The 21,993-nt window shown below is 37.3% G+C and overlaps 1 protein-coding gene across 1 annotated transcript; it reads left to right on the top strand.

Moving 5' to 3' along the window:
* Window positions 1-3,942: 3,942 nt before the first annotated feature.
* Window positions 3,943-17,226, top strand: socs7 (suppressor of cytokine signaling 7). Its single transcript, XM_008418649.3, has 10 exons — window positions 3,943-5,710; window positions 7,110-7,201; window positions 9,884-9,979; window positions 11,376-11,510; window positions 12,589-12,734; window positions 13,515-13,683; window positions 14,164-14,292; window positions 14,513-14,648; window positions 15,750-15,892; window positions 16,665-17,226. The coding sequence occupies exons 1-9, from the start codon at window positions 4,314-4,316 to the stop codon at window positions 15,868-15,870; spliced, it is 2,421 nt and encodes an 806-aa protein (XP_008416871.1). The 5' UTR covers window positions 3,943-4,313; the 3' UTR covers window positions 15,871-15,892; window positions 16,665-17,226.
* Window positions 17,227-21,993: the final 4,767 nt, after the last annotated feature.

Here is a 21,993-nt window from a genome sequence, read left to right as displayed (position 1 = left end):
AATCACTAAACACAAAATAATGAGCTCATTATTTTATGTCTTACTCAGTTAACTATCCCACTTAGTGTTATATTCAGAGTCAGTGAGATTGTACAATTTTTATTTTTACAGAAATTTTTGAAAGATGGCCAAAAAAAAAACGGGATTTTTTTTTTTTTTGTTTTTCCAGCAAAGCTACTTGGAAATGGGTTCTGTGCGACATGTGACCGTCAGTCAGTGCATTAAGTCAAAAACAGTTGACTTAATGCACTGACTGCAGTGAACAACATATTGTCAATATAATTTCCCAACGTAATGTCTTCAGACACACCAACCATCCTTAGATGATACTGGACGCGGCTCATCATCATGATGGGACAGAGAGACTCTGTTCCCTGAGTTCAGGTCCAGAATCTGCTTTCTGTTCCGGAGCCCCGCTCACTATCCACCGGCTTCCTGAGCTAATAACACGGTGCACATTATTTGTGGAGGCATTTGAAGGACCGATTTATGGTAAATCTTCACCAACTTAACCCGGAGTACACATGCTAACACGAAGTTAGCTAAAGTCAACTATCTTACAGCAAAAGAAAAGCGCCACCTATGTGAAGCTTCAAATGCCGGACAAAGTTGGACGTCGTGGCATCTCCATCCGATATTCTCTTCTTACATGTCTTACAAGTTGCAGTTCGTTTTTTATTCGAAAGTTCATAACCTACGTAGACAAAAGAAATTACTAGCGGAAGCATATTCGGGCGGTTATTTCGTCTTTCGTTCCCTGAGCTCTGTAGCGTCGCCGCGTTTTTTTAAATGTCCAAATCCTGTTAATTTGATTGGTTGTGCTGCAGCTACGCACACATACGTAAAGGGATGGTCTGCGCATATTGATACGGAATGAGTGAAATTAATTAATGACGCCACTTTATAAATTTTAATTTTAAGACTTTGAGTAAAAAATATCATGTTTTTTCAAGTAAACAGCTTCAAGTCCCAAGTCAATGGCATGAAAGTCAAAGTCAAGTCCGAGTCTTTGAGCATTTTTTCAAGTCAAGTCTCAATTCGTGATTTTAACGACTCGAGTCCAAGTCATGTGACTCGAGTCCCCACCTCTGGGCAACAGCACCTCCCGACCCCACTAGGGACAAAGATGTACAGAAAATGGATGGATGAAATATATGGAAAGTCCTGGTTTTCTCTGACACGTTAGTTTTCTTTGTTCACTTTAGGTTTTGTATCTATACTTATTTTCCTTACAGCTTGTCGTTGCTATGGCGATCTCTCCCATCAGTGAATGTGATACTTCCGTCTCTTAGGCAAGGGTACCGTGAGTCTTGCCAATATCAACTTGCCAAAGTTGATATTGATTTTTTACTATAGTTTGAACATGAATGTTTTATTTTACCTTTGACTTGCTGCTTGTACACCTGGATTCCCCCACTGTGGGCCAATAGAGAATATTTATATTCTATTTTATTCTATTTTACAGAAATTCTAAAAGAATTAATGGATTACTAATACATATTTCTCATGTGACGTCACACTTCTGGGAATTCTGTAGCTGACAGCCATCTTGGTAGGTAACTGCAATTAACTGTCATGCCCAGGAGTTGCTATGATAACAATAAACAAGAAGAAATGCACCAATGAGAAAAACAACCAATCAGAGCAAGGAGGAGGGTCTTAGCGATGTCAATTCAATTCATGTACCTCCGGCTAAATATGCTAATGGCAGAGAAACAACTTATTGTTACAGAAAAATTCGCCATCATCAATAACCTTGCTAACTAGCTTGAACATTCACAACAGGCTATGCTAGCTGCAACGTAGCACAGAGCAGGAGGGAAAGAGGGGATGAGAGACCCCACAAAAGATTGTGATTGACAGCGCTAAGACCTGCCTCCTGACTCTGACTGGTTGTTTCTAGCTAGCACTGGGAGAAGGCAGAGGATTATCTGTCTCATACATACTGTCACAACACAGTGACAGTTTCAACAAATATGTTAAAAAAAATTTTTTTAATAAAAGTTACAAATGAAACAAAAAAAACGGGGCAATATTTGATTGTTTAATATATGGCTTGTGCCTTAGAGTCACTTGTGGCTACAGAGCTGCAAGTTGCAGACCCCTGATCTAACTGATGGAAATAAACCTGAAACTCAAAGTGCAACAATGTAACTTAATTTTATTACTAAAATAAAACTGGAATTTGTTATTGGTCCCTTATCTGTCTGTCTCAGCACATATCATCATAAAAAACAGTTTTAGTATTACCTCCTCAGGGGCACTGGCCCCTGTTGGTCACCTTCTTTATTCACCCATGGCTGCCCACATTCAGTACAACTTTCATTATGTGATTTTGTGAAGAGTCCTCAAATCCTACCTTCACAATTTTTGAATTTGAGACATATGAACTGCCTGAACCTGAAATATTATTTGGACTAGAGCTGCTGAACTAAATTCCCTTTTTGTTTAAGAGGTGGCTGCATAAGGATTGCTTTATTTCAGTGAAAGTTGCTAGTTTAGTTTATAGTTTTGAGGAGGTGGGTGATGGGGGAAGGGTCTGTTCAAGTTGAGAAAAGGCTCAGTAAAACAATGAAAAATGATTGTGATTAATTTGTAACATTAATGCTGCTGAACTATGACCTCTGTGTTACATCACATCAGTGCTGAGCTTTGCTTGGCAGGTTGTTAGTTTGATTACTCCACATAAACCTCAGATATGAGCAAACACTGCCACGTCTGGCTTACATGTAAACACACACACACTCACACACACACCGTGTAGATTAATGGCGCCTCATTTACTTTCCCATCATGCACTCTGTCTCAGTGGTGTCTTCAATCAGTACTTAATGGTCTACATCGCCATCTGCCTGCCAGTTGGCATTAATGCAGTTCTCCGGCTCTGCTGCAATTGTGACCATACATTAAAGCTGCAGTATGTAAATATAAAAATATATCATTTTACACATTTGTCACCATGTTGTGACAGTTTAATATGGGACAGTTAATATGTGAAAAGGTCGATCTCCTCCGCCTCCTCCTTGTGTTACTGTTGCTGTCTGAAGAAATGCATCTCTCTTGACCAAAAACAACCAATCAGAGCCAGGGGGAGGGTCTTAGCGCTGTCAGTCACACTCATGTACTACCTGCTAACTGGGCTAAACAACCTATTGCTACAGGAAAACTGTTTATCTTCAGTCATCTGTGGCTACATGCTATAGCAGGAAGAAAGGGGGCGAGAGGCAGAGTGATTGGCAGCGCTAAGATCTGCCTCCTGGCTTTGATTGGTTAGTGCTGGAAAAAGCAGAGAAGGTAAATATATCTGTTTTTATAAAACGTAATATTTCGACTGCTAAGTTAGTTAGTTAGTTAGTTAGTTAGTTAGTTAGTTAGTTAGTTAGTTAGTTAGTTAGTTAGTTAGTTAGTTAGTTAGGTCTGAGCAAAATGTTTAGTTTGGAAATTAAATGTTTAAATTAAGGAAACAAAGATTTAGTTCAACTAAATATTTAGGTACGATGTAAATTGAACTAAATATTTTGTGTAAAAACTAAATATTTAGCTCCAAATTAAATATTTTTTTGGAACTAAATATTTAAACTTCTAATTAAACATTTAATTTGAAAGCTGCACATGTATTTTGCAAACTAAATGTTTCAAACAAAATAAATATTTATTTTGGGAGCTAAATACATAGAACCTAAATGTTTAGCTTCCAAACTAAATATTGAACTGGTGAATTAAACATTTAGTTTGGAACTCCGAAATTAACAATTGTTTGAATAACAATGAAAATACGATTTTAAAAAATTAACACCCACATCTTCTATGACAGGCGAAATGAATCAAATAGTTTTTGTTTTTTTTACTCCACCCCACACTGATGCAATAACATTTAACTGTGATAAATGTTATTTATAATAGTAATAAAATCAGCTATGATGCTGAACCAGAGAATCAGTTTGTGGTTCCCATCATTGTTGCTGATGTGGAGGCTGAGCCGAGCGGGTGGGGCCTGGCTCGGTTCAGAGACAGATTGTGCTCACTGACCGGAGACTCCTCCAGCTTTTTATTTATCCAGCCCAAAATCAAACTGCATGTGTGACCCGAGGTCGGCCTGCTGCTGCTGGACCGAAGCTGCAGTCATTTTCCCGATCAGCCACAGATGGATGCTGCTCTGTCCTAAAGGAGGAGGAGGATTAAAAAAAAACAACACATTTGCTGGCATTTTCGCAGGAAAGGCATGACTCTTTCTTTATTATAAGGACGACATCTCCGCTCTTAGCAATGCGAAGCGCCTTGTGATTTTCATTTCGCGATCCTGTCAAATAATTATGAACAACGCGCAAGATATGTCGCCCGATTTCGTGTTGATGCGCCTTGTGTCCGCAGCCGAGGAGGACCGCTTGGAGGCAGAAAACGGGAATTTGCCGACGGGAGGAGTGGTGGTCGGGCTGGGGAAAGATGTTCTGGCTCACAGCGGCGTTAAATCGGCTTTGGATATCAGCCGAGATCCGACGGACACGGCGGGGCTGGAGCATCCCAGCAGCCTCCTGAACAAAGGCCAGCCGAGCAGCGACACCACGGCGGCACCTGACAGCGGGGGGACGGAGGGCCGGGCCCCTCAGAGCTCCATGGACCCCCAGGGGTTCGACTTCGTCCCCAGCCCCGGCCTGCGACCGCAGCTGCTTGTCTTCTCCAATATAATGCGCAATGGAGATGGGATTTTGGATTTAGACCGTCGGGATGCGCTGGAACTGGGCCCAGCTGTTAACAACAACACCCCGAGTCCTGGAGATGTCGAGCGACACCACGACCTGCTGGATCAGAGACCATCAACCTTGCAGTCTTCCGCCGATTCATCTGCGGAGAGTCCGGGATCTGCCGAGTTGTGCCACCGGCATCGATTCATCACCAACCCCCACAATTGGCCCCTATTATCGGACAGATCCGGACCCCTTCCCGGAGGCGACTCTAGGGGCCAAGAGGACGCCGTGTTTGAGTTGGCAAGGCGGTTTGGTGAGCTGGGGGTCGGAGCGGTACCCAGGATGCTGTTTAAAGGAGCTGAGCTGCCGCAGTGCTCCTGCCAGGGCGCACAGGGTTCGGTAGATGGACAAGCAGAACCAAGAGACGACCCAACGGAGACCAGCGATGCCCTTTTGGTCCTGGAGGGGCTGGGGAGTAGGGGTATTAATGGCTTGGGTATGGAGGAGTGTCCGGAGGTTGGGTTGGATGATGAAAACGGACATGGTGAGTTTTTACTCAAAAGGAAACGGGAAATAATCCATAAGATGTCTGGGACTTTCTCCATCAGCAGCTTCCAAGTGGAACTGAGGACACAGATCGAAAAGATGGGCCTGCCGACGACCCAAGCAGGTTCTGAAGGTTCCGTTCAGGTTTTAGCCAAGTCATCGACACCTGCCCAGAACTCACCTTGGACCACCACGCCAAACCCAAGCCAAGCTTCTACGCCCAGAAGAGCGAAGCGGTGCACCAGTGCGCCCCGGACTCCCACGTACCGGGTTGCAGGTGGAGAGAAGACGTTCAAAGTTCCGGGCAAGTCCAAAAAGAACTCGTTAAAGACCCGATTGAGTAAACTGTTCCGGACTAAAAGCTGCAGTGGGTCGAGTCACATGCTGGACAAGAGACCCTCGGTATCTTATTCAGTGTCCTCAGCCATGAGTCTGGTGGACATGGAAGGTGGATCTGGAGCCGAGCAGGATGCCGACAGGTGGGAAACCTTTGACATACTTTGTAATTAAATCAGATTATTGGGATCTTTTTTTTTAATCATTGGTAATAACAGAAACAACACATGTCCAAAGAGGTAGAGGTGGATTATCTTCCTGGAAAAACATCACGATATAAGCTAGTCCATATCATAATTATTGATTAATTTTTTGTTTTAAAAATCTGAAATATAACTAAGGACTAACATGAGCTTTCCTGTTTTATCCACAGTTTTCACTCCACGCCGTTGTTGTTGTTGTTTAATTTTAAGCAGTTGGTGGGGAAACCCGAAACTGCTGCTGCAACTAGTTGTTGCTAGGCAACCAAAGAGCGAGTGAGTTGCTAGGTAACCAAAGAGTGAATTGCCAGGTAACCAAAAAGTGAGCGAGTTAGTTAATTCTACCAACTTAACTTAGCTAGCCATGAGAGTTCGAGCAGCCCTTCCCTTTGTTTACATCTCAGAATTATTGGTTATTGATCACGTGTCTTATCAACATCTTGTTAGAGATTTATTGTCCAGCCCTATACAGAGTAGTCTTCAGTTCAGAAAATGAGACTTTATCCTTATAAATAAAACATAACGGAAGACCCCAAATTAAACACAACAGGCTTTACAAAATTGGAGCCTGAAACATGGGGACACGGAAACATATTTTAGGTTTGTAGTGATTATAGAGTTAGATGTAACACATAACACTGTGGGAAAGTCTGGAGTCGTCTTATTTCAGTTATTTACACTTTTACTTTAAATTTCAGATGTTTAAAGAAGTTTTACACAGGAAGTAAAGCTAGAAGAAGACGGTGCCATACAAACTTCTATATGCTCAAAATGAACATTTGAAGCATTTCTGGCTAATGTAGCTTTATGATATAAACATAGAGTAGTATACAAAGCAAAAACATGATTAAATTAATCTGACTAAGTGTGATGAACCATAATTTAAATAATTGTCAACTTATTTAATAATCTGTTAATTGGAGTATACTCAATAAAGACAATTTGCCAAACAAAACCAACAAATTCACCATAATTACATAGTAATAAAGTCAAAACTGTGCAAAATATATGTATATGTTGCATTTAATTAAGACGAAACCTTCCTTGTCTGCTCTACCCAAAATTCCTCAAGTTTTAGCTTCACCTGGTTCAAATTCACTAAAGAAATGCTATGCTATTACATTTTAAGATGTTTATTTTCTTATTTAGAAAAAAAAAAACAATTGAATTATTTGTTTATTTAAAAACAAAGTTCCGGGAACTTGAAATATTGGCGGTGTATCTTATTTTCCCCACTGTGAAAACCAACACAAACAAGCCAATTTCCTCAGTTTATGCAGACCTTTCCAACGTTTTACTGTCATGTCCTTCTGTTTCTCCCGTGTCGATGGCTGATGTGCAGCCACAGGGAACCCAGACTGACCAGGGCCCACAGTGCCTTCTCCCCTGCCTCTCTCTCTGCCTCCCTCTCTGCCTCCCTCTCGACTTTCACTGGTAAGAACTGCTTCATAAATTTCAATACTTAACTTATAGAAAAGTTCTTGTAAAATGATGCAATAATGCCCCTGAAAAAGTTTATCATTTGGTTTTACGCTTCTGCAGGCATCCACCAAGAACAGAGATCAATCTGTGTTTGCTGTCAATCTAGGTGCACATTAGTGCACATTGGCGCTATTTGACATTTTGAAAATAGTTTGGCTTAATGGAAACACTTTCAAAAAGTCTCTCGTTTTTCGTGCTAGCATGGCCGTAGAGAAATTGGTTTATTCGCATCGCACAGTCATATCAACATGTTTCCACTGGAGCAAGCCAAAGAAGGAAAGAAGACGACAGGAAGTACTTAGAGGATAATGACAAATCGGGTGAACAAACTTATTCACCTGGGATTTTAATTGCGTTTTGATTTAATGGAAACATTGCAATTGCAAAATTTGACATCAGCAGCAAATAGACAGTTTTGCACACATTTGTAAAAGAAATAGACTTACTGAGAGAATTGAAAGTTACCCTCTGGACATTAATGCTAAATGCGAAAACATGAAAGTTTCAGAAATTATATTTTCACATGCTAGTCTGCAGAAGCAGAGAAAATTAATCAAAGACCTATCACGGATCAAATTGGAATATAATGTAGTAAATTATGAAGAAATTTCAACAACCAAACACCAATCTATCAATTTTATTGGTTAATCCAATTTTCTGCTTATGAAGATTTAACTTTTAGAAAATCTGAAATTTTTTTCCAACTCATTGGGTTTCCATAATTTAGAATATTGTCAGTCAATCCATCTTGTTTAACAGACTGTATTTAGTTGAACTTTCCACAAGGAAAGATGAAAGTAAAAACAAATTGTTTTGAAAATATTTTATTTCATATTTAACTTAATTTCTCGTTATTTTCTGCTTTCTTTCTAAGAAAGCAACAACAAAAAAAAAAAACTCAACATGATTAAAATTGGATTTTGATTTTTTTAAGTGCGATCAGCCAGCCCTACTTGAGTATCAGTTTAATGTTCCTCTTAGAAACTCGTTTTCAGGACTCAGTTTGGATAGTTTATTTTTTTAATACATAAAAATATCATATTTAAGACCAGTCCACTTGGGAATCAGAAGCCGAATCTACAACAAATCCAACAATGCATAATCTAGGACATAATATAGATACAAATCACCACGGCCTTTAGCTGACCTGATCATTTCCCCACTGCAGCTGGTGCATAAGGATTTAGGACAGATCTAAAAGTGATCAGCATAAAAAGCTATTTGCTCTCTGCTTGCTTCAGCATCAACGTGCTGTTACTTCACACTCATGTTTCAGCTCAGTGTTTCTGTGTATTAATCAAAACTTCTTTCATCATTAATGTATTCTTTATTCAAACTTTTATCCGTGCTCATCTACAGAACTGAGTAATGTGAAATTACTCAGTTCTCTCAGAATCTGCAGAGCAATGGTGTTCAAAGTGCGGTCCGGCGGCCATTTGTGGCCCTCGGAATGATTCCGGGTGGCCTTTTATCAGAGTTTAAGAATAGAAATAAATTTGTTTTAAAATCTTGAAATGGAAAATGTGAGATGCAACGCAAAATATTCACCCAAGTTTTTGCTTTGAATTTAATTTATTAGTAATAGGGACCAAAAACATCCAGTGGCTTTTAACCAAAATGCAGATTTAGCCGCTTCCATTAAATACACTTGGCAAAGAAAAAGCAAAAGTGAGCCACATCCTGTTCTTGTTGCTAAAAAGACACAAAAAATCCAGAAAAACATGGATGTGGTTTGCTGTTTCCCTTGTCTATAGAAATATGACTGACACACAATATTTTTATGAAATAAAATATTTCATAATATTTTATTATGACATAAAATATAGAATGTTTTATGTCATAATGTTTTTAAATTAAATGAAAATATTGTGTGTTTAGTTTGTTGATTTAACAGGTAAAAATAATAATAATAACAAAGTGTTTACAATTCTAAAAAAAATTACTAAAAATATTATGGCACCCAGAATACTTTCAGCTTGACATTTTTGGCAACCCATACAAAAGGTTGGACACTATAGCTCTAGATGATGTCCTGGAAGCAATGCATTCTGGGAATCCAGACCAGCTTGAGTTAAGGGTCAATGATTGGTCTTATAACGATGTTTTTCAACCTGTGGCATTATTTCCAGACGCTGGTAAAACGAGATAAATGGAAGTCTATAGAGCTATATTGGGGCCATAAAGTTGGTTCAAAATAAAATAAAACTGAAACTGAAAAAAAAAATAAAAAATAAAAATGAAGACCAGGATCATGAATCATGAAATTTCAAGTCTTATGAGCTAATGCTAAACCGAGCTAGCCTGTAGAGAATAATAATGGATGAGATTACATTTGATTGGTTTTACTGCTCCTATCAGTTGATTTTAGATTTTCCTGCCTGGCTGTAAAGCCGTCTCCAACAAGCAAAAGTTCACTGAGGCAAACTCAGTCTGAATCATTTCGATTAGTCTGTTCTTTATTGGAGCGTTTGAGCTAATTCACTCAGTGAAGTTTCCAGTAAACATCCTGCCTGGTTCTGCTTTAAGAGGCCACAGTGGACAAACACCAACATTAGTTTTCTTTTCTGTTTTTCCTGTTTCATGTCCCTGTTTGTTTCTAAGCTTTTCCTCCCATTTGCCACTTTGTGTCTCCAGGTGAAACAGTTTCTCTGGTGGATGTGGATATTTCTCTACGAGGGTCGAACACACCGCATCCTCCAACTCCTCCACGCCGAAGCCTCAGTCTGTTGGGTAAACCTTTTTTTTTTTCTTATCCATGCAATTGTCATGCCAAATCAAATAATAAAAAAGACTTAATTGAAGGATCTGTATTTTAAAAAGAGGAAGCCCAGACAGTTGTCTGTGGGGTGCCTTTTATTAAATTACGCAGTAAAAAATTGTTTATTTAGTCATAAAGAAAAAATGGAGATGTTAATTTTTTAAAGTCATATTTGTACCATGTATTTCATAAATCTCTGAATTCCAAACTAAATATTTTGTTCACCAGCTAAATATTTAGCTTAAAAAATAAATATTTAACTTGAAATTAAATATTTAGTTAAGAAACAAAATATTTAGTTTGCAAAATAAATATTTAGTAGCCAAAGAAATCTTTAACATGGAGCTAAACTAAATATTTAATTTGAAAGCTAAATATTTAGTTTACAAACTAAACATTTAGTTTATAAAGTAGTTTATTTTAAAAACTTAATACTTAGCTGGTGAGTTAAATATTTAGTTTGGAAATTTGGCATTTATAAATGTAGGAATAATATGCTGAAAAAAATATGACTGAGAAATGGACACCTACATTTTTTTAATGATTAAATAAACCAAATTATTGCTGTGCATTTTTTTTTTGCTGTGTAATGGTACAAATAGCACCCCGTAGTTTTCATTTTAATATTTCTATCTCTACCAAAATCAAATTCAAAACTCCTTTATTGATCCCAAAGTGAAATTAAACATTAGTATGGCGTGACATTAAATAAATAGACGTCAAATAGACGTTATCCCATCACTTGATTTGTATTCAGGGCGGCCTTACCAGTTGGTGGCGGTAATGTTTCCTTTATTTTTTTTGCCAACTAACAAAGAAGGAACTTAGGTCACTGCGCATGCGCAAACAACGGCGCTAAGTGTAGAAATTCTAGCTAGATACTGAGTGTCATCCGGTTTTTAGCCCTCGGTTTTTCTCTTAAGTGAGGGAGTTGGAGCAAGTAAGAAAACAAACACTTTTCACATTCATGAGGAATTAAATATATAAAGAAGTCTCAATATATGTATAAATAAATATATGTTTTTGCATTTTTGTAGTAAATAGATCATTTTGGCTTGGTTATTTTTTATGAGTAGTTCGTATCGTATCAAATAGCATGCGGACTGCGTTGTTCTCTTTGAGAGCTTGGAAACATCTTAGTCTGTTCAGTCCGTCATGTGAGAAAGGACAAACTGGCACAACCAGGATCATCCATCCAAACCGACAGGCTAGCTAGACATTAGCTGTAGAAGAGCTGCTGGTAATGTAAAGAAGGCACCTCCTTTCTTTTCTTTTCCTAATGTCGACTGCTGTTGTTTTTCGTCATTTTCCCCACTTTGCTGTCTTTTTATCCCCTTCCCTGATCTTTCCCTGTTGTCATTCCTCCAGATGACATAGCGGGGCCTCAACCGGGGCCTTTCCTAGTTAGTATTGTGGGCGCCTCCCTGCAGTCTCTCCCTCTTCCTCACCCTCCTCCTGCTCCTCCCTCCCACTCCACCATCCAGCACAGTCTCAGCCTCAATGGTAAGACGTCTATGATGGGAAAAATCCTCTAACTTTACGTCTAAATAACTTAATATGCAGAAAATGTACAGTTGAAACCAATCGTTTATATATATATTAAAAAAAACAAAACCTCCCCTTTTTCTGACTGTCTGAAGAAGGGCTGAAACAATTAATCGATTATTCAATTAGCCATCAACCGAAGTAGTAATCGATTAATTGGCGAATACATGCTCAAAAAGCGCCACAAGCAGAAAAAATAACAGCAGTAATTAAAACAAAATTGTTCAAAAAGTTTATATTTTATTTTACATTAAACATAAAAAAGTGTCATTGTTTTAGCTCCACCTGACACAAATTGTATAAAACTTAAGCACCTTTTACTATCTAATTATTAATCTGTTAATCCAAAAATAATCAGCAGATTATCTTTACTCTTTACTTTATCGTTATTTACGCGAAATCAAGCAGAAAATGCAGATGCATCCTTTGCTACAAATGATTAATCACTAAATTTTAGGCAACATAATATTTATTTAATCATTTAAAAAGTAATTTAATTATTTGTCATTTTCCATCTTTTAATGTTTTTCTAATGTATTTAAAAAAGGCTTAAATGTTTAAAATCTGCAGAATGTGCCAATTTTTCAATCAGTTAATCGTCAGAAATATCGATTACTGAAATAATCATTAGTTGAAAGCCTGGTCTGAAGTTAAATCTCCTGCTTTAGGTCGGTTAGAATCACAAAATAATTTCTTTTCGCTAAATTCAACAATAACGACAGAAAGAATATGTTAAAGATTTACTTATCAATGTGTTCTAAATCTGCAGAATGTGTTAACTTTTAAATCGATTAACTGATTACTAAAATGATTGTTAGTTGCGAGCCTAGAATGAAGTTAAACTTCTTTTGTTTTAGGTTAAATAAAACCACAACAAGTATTTATTTTTGCTAGATGCCATAATAACAATGGATAGAAGAGAATATGTTCCAAATTTATTAATTTATCCAAAAATCTGACACTTATGGATCATGTGTCTTTGTATTCAGTGCATGTAAACCTTAACATGCCTCATTTTCTACGTTCTCTGACTCAGATGCCTTTTTCCGGGCCCTTCCTCATTCGAATCCTTTGCCGTCGGACGCCGCTCCACCAACGAGACGTGCTGCTCCTCCGGTGCTGTGTGCGCTGCGGCGATCCGAAGCCAGCAACTTCACAGCTAGTCTGAGAGAGCTGGAGAAGGTCAGGCTTTTTGTCATTCTGCAGCACAAAAACTAGAACTGGACTGAACAGTGCAGCTGCCTCAGAGGTTTGTTAAAGAACCTTAGAGAAAAAACAGCAACAGGAATCCCAGAAACACATAAGCAGGTCAGGGTGGAAGCTGAGGAATGGTTTAAGCTTTCAGCATCTTTTCTCCGTCATAAAACATAAAAATTCTAGTAACCAAATTATGGTTAAAATATCAACAGGTGGATAATGGGGGACAACTTGGATAAAATAAAACATTTCCTGGAAAAATTCACATATTTTGAGATTAATCTAAATGTTATAGAAAGAATTTGGGAATTTTCAAACTCAGAAATTTCCACGTTTTTTTCCGGAGATGTCTGAGCTTAATCCCAAAATTTTCTGAGTTTCTTTCTAGCAATTTTTTCACTTTTTAAAACTCTGAAATTTCCTTGTTTTTTTTCTGAATTTTTTTGGCATAATTGTACTCATCTTAATTTTTTTTATATCTAAAACGGCCCTATTACGCTGTTGTACATTTATACCTAAAACGTGTTTTATTTTTCTTCTAAGAGACAGTGGTACAATGAACAGTTTATTTTCTTTATCTAGACATTTTGTCGTCTATTTACATACCTGGGGTATTTTCCACCCATGTATCTTTGCCCTCTCATGTAAAAGTTTCTGCCAGTCAGTTTCCACTATCAGGTTCTTTCTGCAGAAGCTTAGACAGTAGCAGAGAAGAACTGGTCCTTACTGTTCTGCTGGGTGGATTGCTGGTGTCTCTGCTTGCAGTGCGGCTGGTACTGGGGCCCTATGAACTGGGAAGACGCTGAGGTGAAGCTGAAGGGTAAACTCGACGGCTCGTTTTTGGTCCGAGACAGTTCTGACCCCAGATACATCCTGAGCCTGAGCTTCAGGTCGCAGGGAGTCACACACCACACGCGCATGGAGCACTATCGAGGTAAGAAACACTCACAGCGTTTCAGTAAATCTGCTCCATAAACCTCAATCTCCATGATTGGGACTTGATTAAAATGTTTTAATCAAGTTAATTGAATGATTGTACGATTTTGCTGGTCAATAAATCGTCCCAGTAGTGATTGCGATAAACAATAATGTTGTTGTGAGACTGTTTTCAAGTAATATTTTGATAATAAAGCAACTTCGCCCTGTCAGAGACCAATAAACTTTAATTTTGTTAAGAACTCTTAAAACTGGAACTAACACTAAGTCCTGACCCGAAGTTGAACCATTTTATTCACCATTCCTCCATTGTTTAATGTAATAATTTCCAACTTAAGCTCCATCCCAAAGTTAAGAGTTCGACATGAAACACTCACGTCTTCCAAATTCAGTTAAAGTTTATTATTTTCCACACATTTGTGGCGTCAGTTTGAAACTGTTCCTTAAAGGTTTGTCTAAAGCTTCTCTCTGCATCCAGGGACATTCAGCCTGTGGTGTCACCCGAAGTTCGAGGACCGCTGCCATTCTGTGGTGGAATTCATCGAGCGCGCCATCATGCACTCCAAGAACGGCAAATTCCTCTACTTCCTCCGCTCCAGAGTCCCAGGTAAAGAAACGAAGCAACAGATCTCCCTCTATGTCTAGACACTGGGCCAGTTGGGCACCGTAACCAGAAATGCAACCTGCGAGCATCATCCCATATCTATGCTCATGACTAGCAGTCATTAGCTCAGATAATGACCTTTGCTGGTCAATCCAGTGGGCGACTTTAGTTGAATTGAATTTGACTTTGTAGCAGAATGATGTTGTGATTTTTGTTTTTTCAGGGCTTCCACCAACTCCAGTTCAGCTCCTGTATCCTGTGTCCCGCTTCAGCAACGTCAAGTCATTGCAACACCTCTGTCGCTTCTGCATTCGGCAAATAGTCCGCATCGACCACATCCAAGAGCTTCCACTGCCTAGGTAAAGGTCATTTAAGGCTCAACATTTTGGCTTTATTTCAATTTTAAAAACTGGCTTGTGACCACAAACATGACCTGCATCTTTAAGCTTTAAATCGGATTTTTTGTTTATGGTTTGTGAACACAGCATGCCAAACGTTACCAGTTTGCAGCAACAACAACACTCCTTAGTGTGGACACCGCTGCTGAGAGAATACTTTAATTTAGTCATTTTCACTATCAGTAAGGAAGAACAGAGATATAAAAAGCTATTTCAGGATGAGAGTTGGCAAGAGAGAGCAAGACTATCATTAGCTAACAGGAAGGCAAAATTGCAGTAATGTACATACTGTTTATAGTTAGGAATGCTAACAGCACTAGCTGCTAATACAAGATGCTGAACAGAGTTTAAAATGTCAACTGTCTTATTTTCTCAGTTTTGAAAATAGTACAACTCTGTTTTACAGCAACAGCTCTCTCTCCACATGTAGACGGATATCTGGAAAAACAAATATAAATTTATGCATTTGGCACCTTTCATCATAAAAACTCCACTTAACATCACTAAAAATTATTATTTACAAAAGCTCCAACCAAAGTAGAGATCTGAGAAAACTCTGTTTGTGTGTTCGTGTTTTTACATTGGAAAACTGATTTAGAGTCGACATGCTTTGACACAATTCCCAGTCGTTTTGTGTTTAATTAACCTTATATTTCAATATGTTAATTAAAAGTAGATCAAGATATATATCTGCCTTCACAAACAAACTTCCTGGCACCATTTTTAATTCCTTAGAGGCAGTCATGGTTGTTTTGAAGCATTCTGATTGGCTGACATAAGTTTTAGCTTTGCACTACACTGCCCCCTATGGGTTTGGCATGTTTACTACAACTTTGTGTGGCTTCTTGTGGATGAAAACATTTGAAACCGATCCTGTGTGTAATATATTTTTAAACAACGGCGGAGACATTTGTTTTTTATAAACAAATATCTATATTTCAAGTAAATAAATCATTAGATTCTGTATTTGAGTCACTTTTCTTACTTCCTAATTTTACTTGTAAATGTGCTAAGTGAAACTGTTTTTGCCATTTTTTTTTCTCTTTTTTGTGTCTTTTTAAGATCACTGATCTCCTACCTTAGTAAGTTTTATTACTACGACCCTGAGGAGGAGATGTACCTGTCAATCAATAGCATTCGGAGGGTCGTAGCAGCAGAGCAGGAGGCCAACCCGCAGACGTAGCAGCAACATATCCTAACCCAAAGTGAGTACACTTGTAAAAAAAGTTATGTTTTGTTGAATGTGTTTTTTTGTGTGTAAAAAATAGTTTAGGGAATTTTTTTGTTACCACATTAGCCTGTAATTCAGGCAAAGCTCCTGGTTGCAATCTGTTATATTTAATACAAAATTAAAATATAAACTAAAGTGATTACAATGATAAAAGTTGACTCTTTTCAGTTAAAATTAATTTAATTGAATTTACCTGTAACTTATGACAAATGTAAACAAATAAATGGAACTGCAGAGCTGACCTGAAGTGTCAATCATTACAAATCTGTTTGTTAAAACATTTCTGCTCTTTATTCCAGTGTTGATATAAACACCCTCATTTTTAACACATCAGCATCAAGTTATTATCCATAGCAAGAATTTAAAATGCAAAAGAATCACAGATTTAAGGTTGTAAGCTTTGCTCTCATTAAAGTGACTTTTTTCTCGTAATTTTGCGACTTTCTTCTGGTCCTGTTCCATCTTTAATCTACTAATATTTTGACTTTACTGTCATAATATTTTGACTTTATTCTCATAATTAAAAACAAAATCTTAGTCTGTCCATAATACTCGGCCATATTCAAAAGATTATGCAGCTCCTTATTTGTTAAAACGATACCAAAGTTCACAAAATGTTTAACTTTCCTGGTTGAATCTGGTTTTCAGATTGAAAATGTTGCTGGTTTTGCTGATATGTAGTTTGATTAAATGCAAAGTTCCTTCACTAATCCTGAAATATTTTTGTCTCCACTCCTTGCCTGCAGGTCTCTAATGGAGGACTTATCTGTGCTGGCCTGCAGGTCTTCCAGCATCGGTCTCTGGAAGAGTGTATACAGCCAAACTGGAACAGACTCTGTATGGTACTCTGTTTATCGCTTTCTGGAGAAAAATGATGGAAAACTCCCCCCCCCCCCCTGCTGTTTCTAAATCAGAAGAACTAAGAGAAAAGTTACTGACAGAAACTAAAAGAGCCTCGGTCAGCTCTGCTTTCCCGTTTCCTGAACCAGCTGGACTTTTAAAACATGATGCACTGGTCGATTTGTATAACTGTTGTTCCAAGGTAAAGGCCTTGTTTTTCTTTCTATTTTGTAAAAACTTGGAATTTTGGATTTAGAGACGCCAGCAGGACGTCTCTAAAGCCAGCAGGACAGAAACTCACCTCGAGGCAAGGCAAGCCGGCCACCAGCACTGACAAGAAAACCTCAGACCTCTCTGGAAGACGGGTTCCTGCTTTTTGTGGATGCAGTGACCGTTCCTTATGTTGCTGTCAGTCAAACATGGAAAAAAGATGTTATATTTAGGAATAAAGACGCCCCTTCAGCCTCAGTCCTGCTTTATCTGCTGTGGTGTTTACCAATCGAATAGTCATAAACCCGTGGAAGCTCAGAGCCGATGTTTTCCAGTTGGATTGACGAGTCAATCTGGAGAAAACAAAGCTTGTTTTGTCAACATCACAAGGTTATTGGTGTGTGTTAAACCTGAGTCCGTCCTTCAAATGCATGTCGTTGTGCATGCAGGCACTTCTGGAGAAAACCATCGGGACATTATCTCGTTATCTCAAGGAAAACATTGGAAAATTAACTCGTTATCTCAACGGAAAATTAACTCGTTATCTCGAGAAAACATTCGGGAAAATTAATTTATCAAAGTCAAAGTTTATTCATGTAGCACATTTACAACAACTCCAGTTGACCAAAGTGCTTCACAATAGTCACAACATCATAGGTAGATAAATTCAAGTTTGGTAAAAATAACAAGACAAATACAAAATTGGCAAAAAATACCAAAAACTAATAATATGAATAAAAACCAAAACAATTTATGTCGAGAAAACCACCGGGAAAACACTGAAAACGTCCGCTCTTGGCTTCTGTATAAACCTATAATGTTGCAACTCTTGTATTTTCTCCAATTATTGAGAATCTTTAGATCAGGATTGTTTTTGTACCAGCCAATCTCCTTCACTCAAACCGACATGAACTGAAAATACAAATCATGTAAAAATATGGTCAGAATATGTTGTGATCAGAAAAAGGCTGAATTTTCTGTTGGTACAGCATTAAATCATCAACCAGATGTCCCAAAATACTAAAGTTTTATGCTGTGGGTTGAAGACGTTTTAAAATTCGTCTCATGTTTCTATGATATAATGAACAATCAAAAATATTTCACAGGTTTTAAGGGCTTTTATCTAATCTAAGAATGTTTATTTATATTTTGACACAAAATCAAAATTCTGATTTTTTTTCTTCATTGGCCCTAATCCTGTTCCGTAGTTTCATTTGTATAGAACTAAATTACATCAGATGCTGAAAATTATTAAATTACAAACAGAGAGATTTTAATAGCTTGTTGATGAGAATACATTATGCTACAAACGGCCCTTTGAGATTAATGATCTTGATGTGACTCCGTATATGAAATCAAGAAAAATGCTACTCAAATGTTCCCTCATTGGCCCAACAACAAAATATCCATTTATTTGTTTATTTCATTCATTCACAGTTTAAAATGCCACATCTTGACATAAAACTAAAGTTTTGAATTAAAAGTGGAGAAAAAAAATCTCATTATTACAAATATGTCGTCATACTACTCTATGCAGAAACTCTGTCTGCACTAATGAAGATTCAATCATTACCAACTGGTAAAACACCAGAACACAAACACTACTGACGGTGCAATAAAACTTTTTAACACATGACCAAACTTTCTCCATGAAACGTGAATCATTTATTCTGACTAATAACCGGGTAAAACTACTTTTTGACACCAACATGCCAGGCAGGAATGGAACCAGCAGCTTAACCGTTTCTAACACACATCTGTTCCCCTGCAGGTTCTGGGCTGAAGTTTTGGCAATGTGAACTTTCACCACTAAAATTAAGACCATGATGTGTTTAAATCGAATGTTCACAGCCAAAACTCCCAACTACAACACTCCACATTCACTTGTTTCCATTTTTTCCTTTTCTTTTTGCTGGACGTTTCCCAGAATGCCTCTGTGCAACAGCCCTCATCTATTTACCTTCACTTCTCTGCAGTTTACATGTTCTTCACTAAAAAGTGTCAAAATCAGGAAACCAGATGTTTACCACTGTTTCACCATTTACGGTGGATTCCTCTCTTTAGATTGAATTCTGTTTGCTGGTTTAAAGTAATAAACACCAAATAAATGTAAAGAAACTTCCCATGATTTGGTTTTACGGTGCTGGAAGTTTTACAGGATAAGCTAATATTTCATTTTATTTTTTAAACCTTGCCCTGCCTCTTGGTGTATGTCTTCCATACCTGTTCCCTCCCTGCCTGTTGGGTTTATTTGCTGAAATGCCCAGATGTTTTTCTCTGTATCCTGATTCTCTGTATTCAGGACTTTGAGTAAAAGAGAAAAACAATACAAACATGTTTCTGAATCTGAGTGTTTTGTGGCAACGTGGTTCTGGGATTTTTGGTGGACGCTTTAGACTTAAACTTCATTTATTGTCATTGGACAAAGACAACAAAATGTTGATATTATTGTTATTGGGGCAAGTAAGAAAAATTAAAAACAAAGAAAAAAATCTATAAAAAACGTACAAATAATAACATAGTTAAATATGAAAGTAAAAGTCACCAATAAAAATAATATACATTTTTTAAGACAGGAATTATGTTAAGTAAGCATTTTCAGACAGTGAGTAGAGGGATTATTGATGCTGAGGGATTTGGTAACTTTTGTTGTTTTCAGGCTGAATTTGGTCAGAAAACAAAGATTTTAATTAATTTTTGTTCCTTTTACACTAAAAACATATGTTCTGTTTTGAGTTTTAAGTGGGAAAGATCGACTGACTTCAAAATATCAACGGAATTTGGAAGTTTGAGGTTTATCAACAATATGGCTGCGAATTATTAAAACACAGTGATAATTTTAGTATATTGCCAATTTGAGCTAATATTAGTCCTGTACAAGTTTTATTTTTAGATGTAAATTAAAAGCAAAATTTATTCCAACTGTTGTTGGTCTGTTTAATCTAATATTTTTTCTATTTTTAATTAGTTAAAATTTTAATTCTTGGCCCTTTGACTGAATGAAGATGGAAAAATCTCCTATCTCCTAAAAAAATCTCTGTTAACTTTTCACTGTAGTTGCCATGGAGATAATTTTAGTTATGTATACTTCAAATGAAAGAAACTTAACTATCTCCATGGCAACTAAGCTCTGGGCCTTGAAGCTTTGCTTTTTCTTCATGTTTTTCTTTGTGCTGCTGATTAAAAAAAATTACATTTAGGTGAAATAATTTGACTAATAAATGAAGAAGGAACTTTTCCAAATATGGGGATTTGGTCACTTCAAATTATTCTCTTTTTATTTTGACAATATCTTCTTTTAGAAATCTTGTTAGGTTAGACTGAAATAACCTAACAAGAAGATTGGGGATTTTTAATACATTTTTTGCGCTACTGAATGCAGAACTGTTAAGCGACACAATAAAGGCGCCTCACAGTCTACTGGAGGCTTAAAGACAACTTTGTTTTCTAATTCCACATATTTTCTTTAAATGTTTAAGACTCAAATCTTCCTGAGGGGAATTCACAAAGCAAAGTAATCATCTCCACTTTTTCCAAATCTGATTTTCTCTATTTCTGCACTGGATTCACATTACAAATTATAATATATATATATATATATATAACTTTAAGAACAACGGCTGGTAGGATATGGAGGACTAAAACTGACATAAATAAAAATAAAAACAGAAATCTATATTTTTTGTTTACATTTCTTAATTTTTTACATACTCATGCAATAAACTAAGCAACTTTAATGAAACAAATAAAGTAGTCAACTTTGTTTCAGGAAAGGGATGTATAAATTATTATACAGAGTTAAAACTTAAATTTTGCAAATTTTCTAGGCATTATTGAGAAAAATTACAAGTAAATAAAATTTGTGTTTCCTTTGCACTTTGAAACCCCTTACAATGATGCAGAAAGGGCCCACTGAGAAGAAAGAAGTACTCATTTTATGAGGTTAAGTACATTATTTGGTAAAGACTCACTGTAAATAAAGATTGGTGCGGTGCATTGTGGAGGGGGTGAGTAACAGAGAGACAGGTCTAGTCAAAGTGCTGGAGGGAGGTTCAGCTGATGGTGAGGACAGATGGGACTGACATCCAGAGGCACTGCAGGAATCATGTCAGGAAGTCCTTATGACAAACAAAGCTAACAAAAAAAAACAAGTGTTCAAGTTTTTTCCAAGTCCCAGCAACCAGGTAGAGCATGTGGCATTTATTTGTTGCTGAAAATTAGATTTTTTAAAGAAACAAATTGCTCGATTTATCATGGATTAGGATCATTTATTAGATTAAAATTAGTTCCCAAACTTCTAAATAATAACGTCTGCTTAGCCCTTTCTCTAGTGTAATTTGGCCGCTATCCAGCAGAGGGCGCCGCTGCTTAAGCGAACTCGGAGCCAGTAACATAAACAAATATGGCGGCCATTCCTGAACAGAAAGAGAAAGGTTCCAAACTCAATTGTTGGATACAAAATGTACAATATGGGGGTTTTGTATTGAAATATAAACACTCGACAAGTTTCACCTTGACAGCGCTCATTCAGCCGAGCTGCATCAACTTCTCATTCAAAAATTACTGATGTGCTACGACAACGGTGAAGGCCATTGTAGACAGAAAAAAAGGAGGAATACATTTCCGCCAAATAAAAAAGATTAATCTCATAAATTTTCTAGACTTTTTCTAAATTTCTAAGCTTGAAAAGTAAAAAAAAAATTTTAAATTAGGTTTCTTCTTCTTCTTTGATGGTTCTGGTTGGTGTCTTACTCTGTCACCCCCTCGTTCTCTCTGCCTCCTTTTGCACTGACTTAGCAATGAGATCACACAGAAATCACTCCCTCGTGATGTCATCAGGAGATTAAATGTTGTGTGTTGATGGCATGTGACCAATCCCAACATGGCAAAGGGTTTAATTTCTTCAAATCTTTTAATCTACATTTCAGGGGGACTGAGTTTTAAAAACAACACTTGGATATCACTGGGAGGAAGCGGTACCATCTCAAAGTCTGAGACATGCGCTGAAATATTGAAATCAAGGAC

This window comes from Poecilia reticulata, chromosome 1 (assembly GCF_904066995.2).
Source record: "Poecilia reticulata chromosome 1, P_reticulata-male-v2, whole genome shotgun sequence".
In the NCBI taxonomy this organism is placed as follows: domain Eukaryota; kingdom Metazoa; phylum Chordata; class Actinopteri; order Cyprinodontiformes; family Poeciliidae; genus Poecilia; species Poecilia reticulata.
The sequence above is the reverse complement of the archived record's forward strand: the minus strand, read 5'-3'. Positions and strand labels throughout refer to the sequence as shown.

Coding starts and splice junctions, on each gene's coding strand:
- socs7 (XM_008418649.3), top strand. CDS start 4,314: ATGAACAACGCGCAAGATATGTCGCCCGATTTCGTGTTGATGCGCCTT. Junction 5,711..7,109: donor GCCGAGCAGGATGCCGACAG/GTGGGAAACCTT, acceptor GCTGATGTGCAG/CCACAGGGAACCCAGACTGA. Junction 13,684..14,163: donor GCGCATGGAGCACTATCGAG/GTAAGAAACACT, acceptor CTCTGCATCCAG/GGACATTCAGCCTGTGGTGT.